Source organism: Rhinolophus ferrumequinum, chromosome 28 (assembly GCF_004115265.2).
Source record: "Rhinolophus ferrumequinum isolate MPI-CBG mRhiFer1 chromosome 28, mRhiFer1_v1.p, whole genome shotgun sequence".
In the NCBI taxonomy this organism is placed as follows: domain Eukaryota; kingdom Metazoa; phylum Chordata; class Mammalia; order Chiroptera; family Rhinolophidae; genus Rhinolophus; species Rhinolophus ferrumequinum.
Window position 1 is genome coordinate 16,378,534 of NC_046311.1, and position 16,817 is coordinate 16,395,350.

Consider the following 16,817-nt stretch of genomic DNA (forward strand, 5'->3'; position numbering starts at 1 on the left):
AACCACAGCCCCAGTACTGACTCTGGGCCCACAACTACCCATTGCGTACACGTCTTGTCTGTCGTCCCACTTTCCACCAACATGCGCAACAGCCCACACAGCGTCTTGGTGGCATCGCCCGGCATGACTTCAGCGTGGACCCCAGCGGAGAGACACAGCGTTTGCAGTAAGGTAACCGTGCTGGTAAGCATCACTGCAGTGGGGTGAGTGTTCCTTTCAACTTGTTCGGCTTCTGAAAAAAAGAACCAAAATAAAAAACTGTACCCCAAATGGAACTGGAAGAGTTCCCTGCATGTAATTTAAGAGTTTTACTGTCACATTCTTCTTTCTTCACTGTGGAAAGGGAAGCAACTCTTTAGAGGGAAAGATGGAATTCAGGGTGCACTAAACGCCCCCATCATCCCTGGCCCCACCTTCCTCAAAGAGAACGATCTTAGCCTTCAGGTCACAAGCACTGACACGACTTCAAGGCTTTGCTCCCTCCAGAGGCAGCTTGTTGAACGTCAAGAGCTGGCTGCTGACAGCTAGCTACACCCTGGACGGAGACAAGGAGCCTGCCTCCATGACGCCGACCAAGGGCTGGGAGCCCAGGCCCGGGCTTTTGGACGGGGAGGCGCATGGCAGCCGGGCCAGCTTTCTGTCACTTAGCCAGCCCTGCTCTGGCCTGGACGCTGTGTAGTCACATGCAGTGATGACAGACCTGGCGGTGACCAGCCATGGGAACTTCACGCACGCCTCCCAAGGCCTCTGGGACACGTGTGACAGATGGCACGAAGCCCTCCTCTCAAACCCCGGACTTCCTTAGACAAGACTTAACTTCCTGGGGCCACTGGAGTTGTCACCTCTGCTTTCCTTGGGGCAACAGTGCTGCCTCCCCCCCACAGCCTCGGCGACACCCCAAGGAAGGGAGCAAAGGGGCGGGGCTGCTGCGTTCTGACGGGGCTCCAGCAGCAGCCATGCCACGCCCCTCATCCGAGCCGGGGTTCATTTCACCAGGACCTTCAGGGGCACGTCCCAATTGACCGCACTGTCTCACGCCTGCCCAGTCAGAAGGCTGGCCAGCCAGGATGAGGGCGTAGCGTGCCGGGTGCACTGGCCTCCATGCCCCCAGGCACCCACCAGAATCGTCCTCCGTGTCCGAGTCCTCGGCCGAGGACTGCGTGGAGGCCGGCAGCTCCACCAGCTTGAGGTCGTACTTCCCCTCTTTCCCCATCCTGTAGGAGTTGGTGCTGCCCGTGTCCCACTGGACCCTGATCCACCCGTCTTCTCCCAGTTCGCCAATCACACGGCCAAGGCCGGGCGGCGGTCCGTCCTGGAAGCCAGAAAAAGACCAGTGAGGGGGGGTGTGCCCGCGCTGTCACACAGACCCTGCCTGTGAGAGTGGCCACGTCACTGTGCAGACCGCCCCAAAGCCGCCTGCAAGGTGCAGTCACGTCACTTTCAACTGAATGCCAGGATCGACTGGCTCATGCTCCTTTACCGAGAGGTGAGTGGGGAAAAGGGTCGTCTCAATCAGCAATCCCCCCAGGCCAAGGCGGCGCCCTGTTCAGTGGCCCCTCAGCAGTTACGGGGGTGCGCCAGCCGTTGCAGGACACAGGTTTCTGAGATGTCTCTGCAGGCACTGCTTGGAAGTGAGACTGAGAAAACCTACATACAAGATGGTGAACACTGTCCTTAGCTAGTGACTGGTCGTGACGCAGACCCGTCCCGGTGACCTCTGTCTGGGGAGACCTGACAGAGTCGTGGGAGTGATGTGCTACGAGGAGACCAAAAGTGACCCCCACCCAACGGCCCGCCTGACTGCTGGGCGGGGTGCTTAGTGGGTGCACGGCCATCGGCTCAGAGGCAGTTGGGGTCCCCGCCTCACAGCTCTCGGGACACTGCTGTTCAGACAAGGTTTGCGCTCGCCTGCTCACTCGTGCTGGCTCTGGGCTGCACCTCAGTTTGAGCCCACGCCAGGACTTTTCTAGAAAAAGCTGCCACTCCTCGCAGACTTGACCCTGTCCGGGGTGCCCCTACACAGGATGCTACTCATCCTGACTCTATTCACCTGCTTAAGAATCAACAACTGTGTCATCTGTCAGCTGCACATGTCCTGAGTTTAGGTCATTATCAATTCCAGTTTCCACCCACTAATGGCATGCAAGTCAGGATGTACAAAAGGTGATGAATGTGTGGCTGCCACGTTTAGAGCAAATCTTGGAGTACCTGATCACCCCACTTCCAGTCCACACCCCTCATGACCCTGGTTCCGATCTTCATCATGGCGGCCAGCTCGGGCCCGGACCCCGGGAGCTGCACAGGGGCCGTCTCCTTCCTGGTCTCTTCCAGAACCGTAGCAGACGCTCCTCGGGAAGAAGCATTCATGTCTTCTTCAACATTATCACAACTAGGGCCTGTCAGAGCATCAACACCAGTAAGTAGTTACAATGTCCTAATCATCATACATTTTTCTAATTAACAAGTACTGATAAAGATAATATTTCTTAAGAATCCATAGAGTATAGTTTATTTTTTTATCAATACAATAAATACTATGAAAACTTTACTGATGAGAATTAAGATTTTTTTAAAAAGCTAAAGGGACGACAAAATACATAACTACGTATCAGAAGATGTAAAAGATATAAAGGCAAAAAGATTAAGTTAGAGAGATACTCATCACATATTTTTATTAGAATTGATACACAAAAGATAACCACCTAAATATCTAATGAAGAGAAATTAAACTTAAAATTCTGGAGCTAACGGCGCAGGCCCGAGACTGCCATCCTCACAGCGTCCGCTTGCAGGGTCAGCCCCCGGCTGGCACCTGGGATCTGGACTTCGGGAGGGCTCTCTGTGTTAGATCGTGGGCACAGACCACGTGGTCTCTGCTGAAACCTGCTTCTTCTGGGCTCTGGAACGTGGGCATAAGCCAGGCAGAGGTGCCCACGTGACCAGCCCCGTGCAAACCCTGGGTGCCGAATCTCTGGTACAGGAGGCGGCTTGTGTTGTCACAACTCGCTGCTGGGGGAGGGAAGTGCATCCTGAGGGATCCTCCCCTGGGAGGACTTGTGTGTGGTTTCTCCCGGATGTCACCCGTGTGCCTTTTCCCTTGGCTGATTCTGCTTTGTCCCGTCACTGTAATAAATCGATGTTCTGAGGATGACTGCACGCTGAGTCCTGGGAGGTCTAGCAAACCTTGAACCTGGGGGGTCATGGAGACCCCGGCACAGGGATTGCAGCGATGGGACTCTCTAGAACAAGCCTGACTCGCTGAAATATTGCAAAAGCACTGTTTGGTAAAAGGAAGAATGAGGGGGCGGGTGAATAGTGGGTCCATAGTGTAAAACAGAAGCTGAGCTGTCCAGTAAACGCAACTCCAGGAGTCTCTCGCTGGACAACCCGCTGCTGGTGGCCTTGTTGGCTAAAGTGAGGACCTCCAGGTGGGAGGGACAAGTGTCCAAACATCACTCCCAAAAGTGAGTGGGGCTGGGTCAAAATGTAAGAAGTTTGGGTTCCTCTCTCCTCCAAGACGGAGAGAAAGGTTATTCAGTTCCCAGGGCTGCAGTGCAGCTTCAGTCAAACTAGGGGAACAGTCTTTTCTTCAGGCTGGCGTGGACTCTGACTCTGGGAGGCGCCAGGAGGGGCAGGGTGGCATTCCAGCTAAGCCCTCCCCAGCAGCTGTAATGTGAATCCTGTAAATGTTGAATTTACTGTCAAGCATTCGAATACATCTGTAGTAAGAAAAAAGGGGGCTCCTTCTTTAAGTGGCTTTGTATACTGTGGCTATCGCATCTGCACGTATACACAAAATTCATATAAAATGCTATATGCTAACTTCTGACAGACAAATCGTCCTGATCAGGGGAAGAAGCAAGTCTACATATGACCTCGTGGAACTCAACCCCTTGCTTTTTGCAGCCAGGAGGCAGGCTGAAATTTACAGAAGAAGCCCCATAATTAATGATTTGTGTTATGACTTTTACCTAGTGGATCCTCTGGAAAAAGGGGAGACAACATAAAAAGAGAAGCAATTTCTAGATGGAAACAAACTTTTGATACATTTTAAAATAGGGGTGTCCAAACTGCGGCCCGCGGGCCAACTGCAGCCCGCAATCCATTTTTAATTGGCCCACAGCAAATTCCACAAATATATTTAGTTTACTTAAATAAACCAGGTGAGGCAATACGTACTTCCCCTCGAGTGAGTGGCCCGGCTGCTTGTGTATTTTACCGCATATGGCCCTTGGTGAAAAATGTGGAAAAAAGTTTGGACACCCCTGTTTTAAAGCAATTTTCAGTTGCTAATGAGGTCTTAAGAAGTCAGATGTATGACTCACAGAGGCTGGCTGTTTTCCAGCCTGATGTGTGCTTCTGAATGGGTCATGTGGCCACAATGACCGGCAAGATCCAAGAGCTTCAGAGATCCTTGGTTTCTCACGTGGACTTGGAACACTGGCCCTTCAGTATCTTGGCATTTCAGGCAAAGAATACCATTATAAACCTATCAGATCTAACACATGGATAGAACACTCTACTCAAGAAGAGCACAACACGTTCTTCTCAAGGGCATATGGCACACTGTCAGCACAAAGTGTCAGGTCACAAAACAAGGGTCAGCAAATTGAAATAGACTAAAACCATACAGATTAGCTTCTCTGGCCATAATGAAAAGAAAGCAGAAACAACGGAATGAAAACTAGAATATTCAAAAGTATATGGAAATTAAACAACCACACACTTAAACAGCCAAAGGAAAAAAAAATTACAAGAGAAATGAAATTATATTTTGAGATTATACCAAAAACAGCATACCAAAACATATGGGATTTAGCACAAGCAGTGCTAAGCAGAAATTTATATCTATAAAAGCAAACATTAAAAATAAAGATCTCAAATCAGTAAGTTAACTCTATACCTGAAAGAACTAGAAAAATAAGAACAAAGTTAGCAGAAAAAAGGAAATAATACAAATTAGAGCAGAGATAAGTACAGAATAGGAAAACAACAGAATCAACAGCATCAAAAGTTGTTTTTTAAAAAAAAATCTACAATATTAACAATCTTTTAGGTACATTAAGAGATGATTCAAATAACTAAAACTAGAAATGAAAGTGGTGACAATACTACTGATTCTACAGAAATAAAAACAATTATCAGAGAGTACCGTGAACAGCTGTATGCCAACAAATTAACAAACCTTGGTAAAATGGATAAATTCCTAAAAACACACAAATTACGTGAACTGATTCAAGAAAAAACAGAAAATGTGTATAGACCTATATAACAAGTAAAGAGATTGAATCGATAATCACAAACCTCCCAACAAAGAAAAACCCAGGACCAGATGGCTGCACTGCTGAATTCTATCAAACACCGAAAGAACTAACACCAATTCTGAAACTCTTCTAAAAATAGAAGGTCAGATTTACCCCGATAACGGCAAAACTATAAAATGCTGCTCAAAGAAATGAAAGAGGACCTAAATAAATACAAACGTTCATGGAATAAAAAACCTAATAATGTTAAGAGGGCAATACTTGCCAACAGAATTTACAGATTCAATCCCAATGGCCTTTTCTATAGACATGGAAAAGCCAGCTCTGAAATTCATACGGAAATGCAAGGGACCCAAAGTAGCCAAAATAATCTCCAGAAAGAACAAAGTTGGAGGACTCACCTGTCGATTTCAAACTTACTGCAAAGCTAGTGTTCAAAACAATGTGGTATTGGCCTAACGACAGACATACAGACCAATACAACAGGATTCAGAGTCTCGAAAGAAACCTAAATATCTAGGTCAAATGATTTCTGACAAGAGTGCCAAGACCTTGGGCAAAAAAGAATCTTCAACAAGTGGTACTGGGATAACTGGATAACCAAAAGAAATGAAATGAATACTTACACCATGTTTTTAAAAAATTACCTAAAAATAGACCAAAGACCTCAACATAAACACTGAAAATATAAAACCTACAGAAGAAAACATAGTGGGTAATCCTCATGACTGTGAGAATTTGGCAATGGTTTCTTGGACACAGTGTCAAAAGCATAAGCAACTAAAAAAAAATAGGTAAATGGGCTTCATCAAAATTTAAAAGTTCTGTGCATCAAAGTAAAACACAACCCACAGAGTGGGAAAAAATATCTTCAAGTCATATAACTGGTAACAGCGTAGTATCTACAACATGAAAAGGACTCCTACGACTCAACAACACAGAAACATAACCCAATATGAAACTGGGCAAAGGATCTGACTAGACATTTCTCCATGAAAGATGTACAAATGGCCAACAAGCCACGTAAAGAGGCTCAACATCATTCGTCAGCAGTGAAGACACCACTCCACACCAACTATGGTGGCCTTAATCCAGGAAAACAGAAAGTGTGGCCGAGGATGTGGAGAGACTGGGACCTTGGCCTAGTGCTGCTCTGGTGTGAAACTGCGTGGAGCTGTGGGAATTGCACACAGGAGGACCCATGGTCCTGCAAGTCCACTCCGACGTGTATAGCAGAAGAACTGAAACAGGCGTTCAAACAAACACCTGTATACGCATGTCCCAAGCAGCACCAGTCACTATGACCAAAAGGCAGAAATAAGCCAAAGGTCCATCAGTGGACGAATGGATGAATAAAATGCAGTATAATCAATCATACAATATTTTTAGCCTTGAATAGGAGTGGAGTACTGTTACATGCTAAATAAAATACGCCAGAAACAAAAGGCAAAAAAAACTGTATTATGATTTCATTTATATGAAATATCCAGAATAGGCAAATCCAGAGACACAAAGCAGATTTATGGTTGCTAACAGCTGGGGGAGGGGGAAATCAGGAGTCAGTGTCAAATGTGTCAGGGTTTGCATTTCAGGAGAAGAAAAGGTTATGGAACTAGATCATGGTAATGCCTGTACGACGTTGTGGGGCTACTTAATGCCACTGAATTACAAAGTTAAAGTGGTTAAAATGGTAAACTTTATGTTATTTGTATTTGAACACAATTAAATAAATGAAGGAAAGGGGGAGGGAGAGGGGAAGGGAAGGAGAAAGAGAAGGGAAAGGGGAGAAGGAGAGGAGGGGGAAGGGAGGGCGAGGGAAGGGAGGGGGAGGAGAAGGGAGAGCGGAGGGGGGGGCCTCAGGCACAATGCCAGCCGGCATGCCCACAAAGTGCCCAGAGGGCTGGAGGCGGTCACCCACCGATGAGCCGCAGTGCTGTCTGTGCAAGGGCCAGTGTGCCGGAGTTCAGCAGCAAGGTCAAGGTGTGTGCCCCGTGCTGCAGGGTCAGCATGCTGAACATCACCAGGAGAAAGCGAGCTTGCGGGGTCGTCCCCAGGCTTGGTCCTGAAGGGTTCTCGTTGGTAATGGTCTGCAGGGGCACGGGCTGGATACCTAAAAAGCATTGGCACCCACATGAAGTCTTGTGCCCATATGGATACAAGAACGTACATGACACAGAGAGTATGAACAATGTTTTTCAACTCTGTCTGTTTTTCAGTGGACGTCCGGCAGGCAGCCTTGCTGCTCTGCAATAATCCTGCCAGTGTCACCGCACACACAGCCACATGTCCTCCAAACTCACCACACCGCGCCTTTGATCACTCCGGTGGCTTACTCATTGCATTTCCTATATAACATATATTTCACTTCTCCTCCACAAACCAGATTCTACCAGTTCTCTTTAAAAATCAAGTATTGATACAGGATATGCATTGTAGGGTGTGTGGTATAAGCGATACACATGAAAACGGGAACACAGCAAAGCTGTATATTAGGACACTAAAGATGTGTCTTCTGACAAACTCTGAAAGCTCTGTTTAGAATCTGAGAAAGCTTAAAGCAGCCTGGATTATCATTTTAATGTACAAAGTTATTCAAGTTTTCCCAAATGCAAAAATCAGCATTCCACGACTCCACAACATATAATTAAGAGGCAAACTATGAAATAACTCTGAGATCACTGACATTATATCGGCATCAATTTTAATGCAGACTATTAACCATCAGATTTTTTTAACTCACCAAGCTCTTTAAATTTGGCATTTGCATCCATCAAAATATTTCTAATATTCTGAACAGCCCAAGCATACAGCTTGCCAAATGTTACTTCCAGCAGCATCCGATTGAAAGGTGGGATCAGATCAACATCCTTCAAGCAATCCGTAAGGGGTTCCCTTCCAAAGACAAAGAATTTTACTTAGAACATGGCAGACTTTCAGCTTCCAAAGAACACCGCGCTGTTGGCACAGCTCCCTTGATCAGGAGAAAGCGTCACCGAGGTTTACCCTATGTCAATCCCCTGCGGAATGAGTCTCTGCCATCCACAGAACATAGCGTACTGCACAGATGGGAGTAAGGAGTTTCTCGTCGCCAGTTTTAATATGGTGTCTATCCCTTCCAGGCGGACCTCCGCTCTCTCCAACTGCAAAACAGACGCGCAGTCAGGGTCCCGAGCAGCCAGGGGCCGTACGCATGCGCCACGCCACACAGGGGGCACGCAGCGCCTGTACCTGTTTCAGCAGGCACTTCCTCATCTTCTCCACGTCCACAGGCTCTTCTTTAAGGGCGAAGTCGGCAATCATGCTGAGGAGTGCAGACTGCGGGTAAAGACCCTGGACATTCTGCTTCAGCCACTTGTACCTGTGAACCCCTGTGACTGTGCTCACCAGGGGCTGCCATTTATCCTGACAAAGGAAAACACTGCACCATGAGCTTCTCCTACAGACAGTGACGTGCGCTCTAAAACATTCGGCAAATAAAATTCAATATAAATGCAGTCTGTTCGAGGTGGTCAAATACTTGAAACTTAGTAATTAATTGATGATAAAAATAACTGTCATAAATAGGCTAGTAAATGAATTTAAAATGTCTATACTTATGTACTTTGGAACAGCTAACTTGGCGTAAAAAGGTACTTTATCATCCACATTAATAACCTCAGGGACCAGGACAGTTTCTAGAGCAAAGGATAATGAATGAATGCTGATAACACTGTCCTACCAAGAGTCAAGGGAAACCCTTCCCCGGCTACGGACCGGACAGGGCACCACTAAGCATCAGTGGGGCATCACACATGCTGTTACTAACCCGCTGCTAACCCCCACCCACTCTGACACCTCAGGACCAAGCAACAATCCGTGTGCATTCTTCGGCTGTGTGCTGGGTTCCTAGTCGGCAGTCTCACAATCACAGGAAACACTTCACCTTGGGCGATTTGATTGTCATGGGTCTTTTGTCCACATTTACAGGGCTATGAGGCAAAATGCAAGCTTCTTCTAAATCACTCTCTTCGTGCCCAATTTTTTCTTCATCATCAGTAGATTCTGGCTTCTTAGGAACTGTAGTTAAAAACATCATTCATTATAAAAATTGTTTACTTATAGTTTTAAATTAAGAAATATTTAAATTTGCATAAAGATAAAGGACACAAATATTTTAAAAGTCATTGCCAACTGAAATGCTCAAACTATAAAAGTACAAACTATCATAACAACTCTCACATGACCTCCAGGAATACACTTTGCCACTCCATGTCAGGGACAGGACAGCGAGGTGAGGTGTGACCATGGAGAAGCCCTGAGAATGGGAAGGCCAGGCGTCCTCCAGCTTCTTCTTAAAGGGCTAGATGGTGTACATTTTAGTCTCCGCAGGCCATTCAGTCTACTGGAAATTTTCAACTCTGCTGCCGCAGCATGAAAAGTAGCTAACTTTATTTATGAATGCTGTGATTTCACCTACATAGAATTTTCATGTGTCAAACATGTTATTCTTCTGATTTTTTATTTAAAATGCAAAAACCAGTCTTAGCTCATGGATAGTGCACAGCAAGCAGCAGGCTGCATTTGTCCTCAGACACTACCTTGCCCATCCAGGACTAGTACAGTGGGGACTGTCACCAGGGTGCACTGGAATACCTGGAAGCCTTTTACTACTCTAGTCTCTTTACTTAGGGAAGTTGCTATTGGATCTGGTGGTATGTGGTGTTGCTTCCATCTTTTTGGTTCCTTTCAAGGCTTAAGTCTAATTCTCATCAGCATGTAATAGAAATAACAAGCAGCATGATATATACCCAGGCAGTAAAACATGAACCCAGAAGGTGTGGGCTGCTGGAGTACTGCAAATTCTCAAGGAAGGCCTGCCCCTTTGGCTGGCCTGGTGAGTTCTGCCTGACAGTGTTCCTGTGTGCTGAGGCCTAGGACATGTTTACAGTTTGACCGGAGTTCACTCCAATGTGACTTATGGGGACCGCCGTTCTCTGCGCTGGGGGCTGCAGTCTGAGTCACTGAGAGCGATCATGCAGGCCCCTTGCGACTGTGTGGCTGACCCCGATCACAACCCTGACAATAGGCTCTGGCCAGCATCACTGGCTGACAGCCCGTCACATGTTGTCTCACATCATGCTGGGAACTAAGCACAGGCTGTGCGACTCCACTGGGAGGAGACACTGAAGCCTGGGCCGGGTTTCTTCTGGCATTCCCTCTACCCAGCTTTCGTTGTGCTGATTTTCACCTGTAGCCTCTCACAGTAATGAGCTGTAACGCAAGTGTAACCACTGCTGAGTCCTATGGAGCCCTCCTAGCAAGCCACCTCATTTACTGATGACCTTGGAAACCCGACACAGTACCAGTATATTATTTAAAAGTAATTTTAAATAATTTTCTTTCAAAAAAAAGAAAAACAGCTTCAAACATCACACAATTAAATAAATAAGTAAACCCATAAGAAACTCTAAGAGGTGCCCTATGGGCTCAGAACCTCAGAGTGGTGGCCAGCGGTTGGGGGGCACTGCCCCCGAGCCTGTGCTGCGGCTGAGCCTCTGGCTGCCTGGGATAAAGGGCCCACAAGTGTTCCTGCCATGACTGCCTGACCCAGAGCATCTCCAGGGCTCAGACAAGCTGATGTGGTTTAAGGGCCGCTCAGAACAATCAAGTCAGCTCTACAGCAAGGCCGTCTCTCGTAGCACGGCTGTTCAGAACATCCATCAAAAACTCAAGAATTAACATTGTTCAATAAGCTGCTCTGTGCATAAAGCAGTATAACCATAAGGATAAAACCAGAAATTTCTGTAGACTTGTTTGTAACTACAAGTGACTGAATTCTATAGAATTTTACTCAAATTTTGGTTATTTGATACAAAAAGTCTTTTCCATGTCCCTACACAGTTTCTTCCTGAAAATATTTTTAATCTTCTAATTCCTATATAACAATTCTCCGTGTGTCAGAATACTCACGTCTTTATAAGAATAGCAAGACTAACTGAAAGACCCAACATTCCCAATAGATGATAACGAACACTTCCTTTTCCCCATCAGTACAATCAAGTTTATCGTACCTACTTTTTCCAACATGCACTTACTCGTTACCAAGTCACAAGACACACAGTCCCAAAGGGGCATCACTACCTGATGTCCTGGAAAACTAAGTGGGACTTGGGTATTGAATCACCAGCACATACAGGAATTGTTATGGCTGTTGTGCATGTCACGTGTAACACGTGACAGTGGACAAGGCACAGACTCAGCTACACAGAGAGTCCACACTGGGACAGTGTTTTCCTGCCTTTACGTTCTTACCTCTCTTTTTCCTTCGTTCTCGAATTATCTTCTGAGCTATCCTCCTCCAGCGAGGCAAAGAATTTAACAGTTTAAACTTGGACATGATGGAGAGGTCATTACAAACTGCTGGTCGCAGCTCATTAAAGAGGAACCGCAAACGTTCGATGACTGGAGCACAGACCTCCTTGTAGGATCGGCCCTGTTCTTGGTGTGTCTACAAAGTCAAACGTGAAAAGACAGCAACCAACATTTTACCAACTATCTGCAAAGCATGACGAAGGTGAGTCCAAGTCTACTTACCTTAATGAGCGAGCATTTCGCTTGGTAGACCACTCTACAAACATCCACCACAGACTTAGGCAACACTCTATGCTTCATGTGCTCGATACCCAGTGCGCTGGCATGGACCAAAGACAGTGCCACGTGACCTGGAAAGACATTCAACGAAGGGGAAGGATACAAATGAGTGTGCACGGGTGTCAGCCAAAGGTGTGTAGTGTCGCCAGAGATGCGAGCACCGTACCTAGATCTTCATGCTTCAAGAGGCAACAGAACAGCAGGCGGCCCACCTCTTCCACAGGGTGCTCGGCAGGAAACGTGATGGGTGTGGTCAGGTGGCACTGCCTACAGTACCTTTCTATCTGACACAGGAAGTCCTGCAATAGAAATAGCTGGAGGTCACTGCAGAGCCACCTCGCATGTCACCATGAGCGCTAAGCTCATGCCACGGCTTCCCACGCACTTGCAGTCAATGCACGCTATAGCCTCGCTGGCATGCTAAGCGCCCCAACATGGCACCTCAGTGCCAGTCCTCCGAATAACATGTACACAAAGGCTGTGCTGAGCTAGTCATGGGGCACGAAGGTGGCCACCTGTCATCCTAAGGTAAACAGGACACTGCGGTGCGACGGCATCGCTCACCTTCACGGTGTGGTCCTGGGTGTCATTGTCAGCCAGAGCCTGCAGGAAGGCCTGGGAGTGGTCGGCCAGGGCGCGCCTGTGGGGGTAGAGACGGGACTTGTTGGCAGGCGCGCCTGCGGGAGAGCTGCAGTGGTCCTCGTCCTTCTCCTCGTTGTAGCTGTAGTGGATCTGGCTGGTCTGCAGGCCTCCAGAGAAGATGGATGACTGTAGCCACTCTAGAAAGTGCGAACAGTAAAACCCTGAGCGCACTGCTCAGAAATCAACAACGAAGAAAACTAACTGAATACTTGACTGATTTAGGAGTGAAACCCAGCATGCCTCCTGTGAGAGTCACACCTCACAGTTACGCAGATGGGCTTGTAATCCCACTCACTTCACTGCGCTCTGCTTTATTAGGCTTCGTGGGTCAGGCGTTTTCAATATGGAGGCAAGAACCCCCACCAGCAAAGATTATGACTAGCTGAAGGCTCCGATGATGCTTAGCATCTTTAGCAGCAAAGCATGCTTAAGTAAAGCACGTATACTTCCCTAGACATAACGCTCCAGTACACCTAACAGACCACAGGCCTGTTTCTATGCACTGGGACTCCAAAGCATCTGTGGGGCCCCCGACAGTTGCTGTGTTGTGCTGGTCTGGACCCGAGCCCACAGGACCTCTGAGGTGTGCATGTATCACTTTCTGCCTATTCAACACACTTTAAGCATGTGTCAGGACTCCGGACAAGAGTACTGGCGCATGTTTACTGGACACCTGAGCCAGCGCGGGGTCGTCTGACACCGCAGGTACCACGTGAACCTGGGCTTTGCCTTCTCACAGGAGGGCAGCGAGAGATGCCACGTTCCCAAGTAGTGACTCAGATTCAACTGGGTACCTGTGTGCTACAAAGTACCGCTAGCGTGCGGCAGCAGGACTCCACAGTTCAGGGGGGCAGGGAAGGATGACTCATCTGCTAGCAGAAAACACAATTTTTCTTACTGGCGCATTCGACCTCCACAGGAGACAGCGGTGTGCTCATAGCCAAATAAGAAGCATGTAGTCCGAGCAGCAGGCCCAGATTCCTCTCTGTGTCCATCAGAGGTGAAGACAGACTCCCCAGATCTGGTACGGTGACAACTTCCTGGTCAGGCTGGGAAAGATCGATTTCATCATGAGTCTGAGAAAACGGGTTAATAAAAAACATCAAGCCAAGAAGAGCAACAGCTTCTACCCTAAACAAGACCTATGGCCATGAGGGAGATAAGCAGGTGCTCTGGATGCCCTGGTCTGCATCCTGTACCAGGGACCTCACGCCGCCCCCAAAATAACAGAAGAGAGAAGCCACACACATCCTACAAAGCAGATGTTCATTGCACAGGTCAACTGGTGGGAAAACCGTGATGCATGTAAACAAGCTCACTAGAAAGCTCCTTAGGGAATAAAATAGAAGTTTTCAGAGTGACTATATCAATGCTCCAGAAAATATATTAAATTGTTACATAAAGAACCCCAAGACACACAAAAATATGACAAATATTGTTATGAGTCAGTGGGCTGTGAGCATACATGTGGAGAAAAACAAATGTATTCCCACAAAAAGCAAATGGAGTTCGAAAAGAAAGAGTTCAAATGAAAATAACCTTAACTTTTCCCAGTCACACTAGACAATAAGCAAAGTTAATTTTCCCCTTCATGAAATGCTTGCAGCAATCCCCTTGCAGCATTTAATAAATGTCATTACCTCTGGGTCCACAGCTGGAAAGCCAATCCCAATATATAAACTCCAGTGCTCTCGGATACGTTAAAAGGACATACTTCTATCCTAAAAACTGTGTCACTGGACAGCTATTCCCAAAAATACATAGCTCAAGATGGTAAGTCATTCCAAACTGCTGTGTAAGCTTACAATAAAGTTATAAAGACCTTCGGTTATCCTCTTACTTTGTGTGCAAGTGTCTACATTTCTTAAAAATTAACAATTTTAAAAATAATGTTTTAAGACCAGTACACCACAAATCTTAACACAAATAAATGTAAATTTGCTTATTACAAAAACCTCTAAAGGAGCTTCATGTTATCCTGTACTGACCCCCTACCCCGCCCACCCTGCAGAAGACCCAGCGCTCCATCCTCGGGGGAAGCCCCACGATGCCCAGCGCACCCCTGCACAGCCTCACCTCCAGGTACTGGCCAACACAGAAGGCGTGCATGGACTCTCGTGTGTCCTCGAACTGCAGAGCAGCTTCCAAAGCCACCACTGGGTCTTCCCCTGCAAACTGAGCTGAGGTGAAAGGAACAAAGGCCCGTGACTTTCAGACGGTAGCCCACAGGAAGCAGATTAGGCAGCTTAACTCCAACGTCAGAGTCACTGAAGTCTAATGACCTCCCACTCATGCCCAGGACTGCCTGGGTCAACTCACAACTGGGAACAAGTACCAACAAGTGTAGGGACAAAAATGCATAATGATGAGAAATTCTTCAAATGTGCCTGAATCTACTGATAGGACAGACACCAAAGTCACAGGCAGATTAAAATGTGTGGGGGTTGGAGCAGTACTAAATTGATCATTTAAAAGCCAAATGTGGGATGGCCAGATGGCTCAGTTGGTTAGAGCGCGAGCTCCCAACAACAAGGTTGCCGGTTCAATTCCCGCATGGGATGGTGGGCTGTGCCCCCTGCAGCTAAAGATTAGAAACGGCGACTGGACTTGGAGCTGGGCTGCTCCCTCCACAACTAGAGTAAAGGACAATGACTTGGAGCTGATGGGCCCTGGAAAAACACACTGTTCACCAATATTCCCCAATAAAAAAATAAACAAGCCAAATGCTTTGCTTAAAAGAACACCTGCTGCAGCTTTTAAGCACGAAGTAGAAAGCAAAGCCTTACCAAGAATGCTACCCCCTGTTAAGGACTGGATCTGGAAGTCCTTTATATCGTACACTTTCCCGTCAATCACAGTCCAGAAGCCCCCGTCTTTGTTGTGGTTCTCCAAATCAGCTTTGCGTATAAGTGTCACCTCCTCATTATTCCTACAGTTCTGACCTGTAAAAAATGACTCTGTATACACAGAAACCAGAATCAGTAAATCAATAGATCAATAGACAGAATGACTAGAACAAACTGTGTGAAAGAACCACAAAGGGAAAGAGGTCTACAGTCACAATGGGAGACTAACGCACCTCTTGCTGTAACTAACACCACAAACAAAAATTCAGCAAGGATACAGAATGATTTAAAATCCGAAAACCAAAACACCACCATGTGAGCAGCAAGAACAGCAAATCGTGCCATATACCAGGCAACAGAGTAAATCTCAAAAATTTCAAAGAAATGAAGTTTCAGAGCATGTGCGCTGACCACAATGCAGTTAAATTAGAAATAGGTAACAAAAAGTCCTCTACATATTTAAAGTTATGAAATATATGTATAAGTCACTCAAAATTTCCAGAAAAAAAATGACCATGAAAATTAGAAAGTGCGTTTAAATGAATGATAATGAAAATACTAGAGACTGATACTCGTGACATACACGTACAGTTAAGTGTATGTTTGACGGCATCTAGTCCTTTAAATATATATATTAGGAAAAAAGAAAAGCTAAAAGTAAATGTCAGTAAACACCAAATCAATAAAATCCTGAGTTCATAATGATACTCGAAAAAACCTCACTGGAGACCTTTGGAAGCACTAGGACACCAACTCCATATCATGAACGATGGTTAAAAGGAAGGTAGGGGACAATCAAATCAGGATCATGTCCTTCTTGTGCAAAATGTACCTCATGCTAACCAGGAGCCAAAGGCCAGGCTGCTGGCGGCTTTCCAGAGGACAGACTATGCATGAATTCGCCGGTCTAACAGAACAGAACCGAAGGTGGGGCTGCCCAGGCCACGGGCCTCCGGGCCCATGAAACAGGAAGCTGGCCCATCAACACTGAATCCAAATGTCATCAAGCCAATGCCTACAGCCAGCAGTTTAGAGAAGATGTAACTGATACAAGATGTTAGGCTAAAAGATGAAAATGCCAAGTTCAAAAAAATGTGAAATTCTCAACAAATGACCTTCTTCTTTGAAAAATAAACAGTAAGACCAAAGAGAGGGAGAGGAGGGCCTAAAAATAGGATGTCGGGGGAAAGAAACCAGAAGCACATATCAACCAACATGTAGAATATACAAAAATTAACTCAAAATAGATCAAACATCTAAAAGCCACCAAACATCTAAAGGTAAGAGCTAAAAGTATCAAACTCTTAGAAGAAAACACAAGAGAAAAGCTTCATGACATTGGATTTAGCAAAGATTTCTTGGACAAGGTGTCAAAAGCACAAGTAACAAAAGAAAAAAACTGACAAGTTGGACTTCATCAAAATTAAACATCAAA

The 16,817-nt window shown here is 46.3% G+C and overlaps 1 protein-coding gene across 2 annotated transcripts in view; it reads right to left on the reverse strand.

Moving 5' to 3' along the window:
* Positions 1 to 16,817, reverse strand: part of HERC2 (HECT and RLD domain containing E3 ubiquitin protein ligase 2) — a 139,585-nt gene that overhangs the window by 71,686 nt on the left and 51,082 nt on the right. The window contains exons 24-38 of one of the 2 annotated variants that reach the window (XM_033100308.1): positions 15,323 to 15,493; positions 14,613 to 14,716; positions 13,435 to 13,585; positions 12,459 to 12,673; positions 12,061 to 12,193; positions 11,838 to 11,965; positions 11,556 to 11,751; positions 9,187 to 9,320; positions 8,493 to 8,666; positions 8,268 to 8,404; positions 8,005 to 8,156; positions 7,183 to 7,374; positions 2,209 to 2,396; positions 1,120 to 1,312; positions 50 to 232 (exon numbers count right to left, since the gene is read on the reverse strand). In XM_033100308.1, coding sequence (XP_032956199.1) covers positions 50 to 232; positions 1,120 to 1,312; positions 2,209 to 2,396; positions 7,183 to 7,374; positions 8,005 to 8,156; positions 8,268 to 8,404; positions 8,493 to 8,666; positions 9,187 to 9,320; positions 11,556 to 11,751; positions 11,838 to 11,965; positions 12,061 to 12,193; positions 12,459 to 12,673; positions 13,435 to 13,585; positions 14,613 to 14,716; positions 15,323 to 15,493 — 2,451 coding nt within the window. The remainder of the gene's footprint in view (positions 1 to 49; positions 233 to 1,119; positions 1,313 to 2,208; positions 2,397 to 7,182; positions 7,375 to 8,004; positions 8,157 to 8,267; positions 8,405 to 8,492; positions 8,667 to 9,186; positions 9,321 to 11,555; positions 11,752 to 11,837; positions 11,966 to 12,060; positions 12,194 to 12,458; positions 12,674 to 13,434; positions 13,586 to 14,612; positions 14,717 to 15,322; positions 15,494 to 16,817) is intronic. The other variant, XM_033100307.1, reaches the window with a different exon arrangement.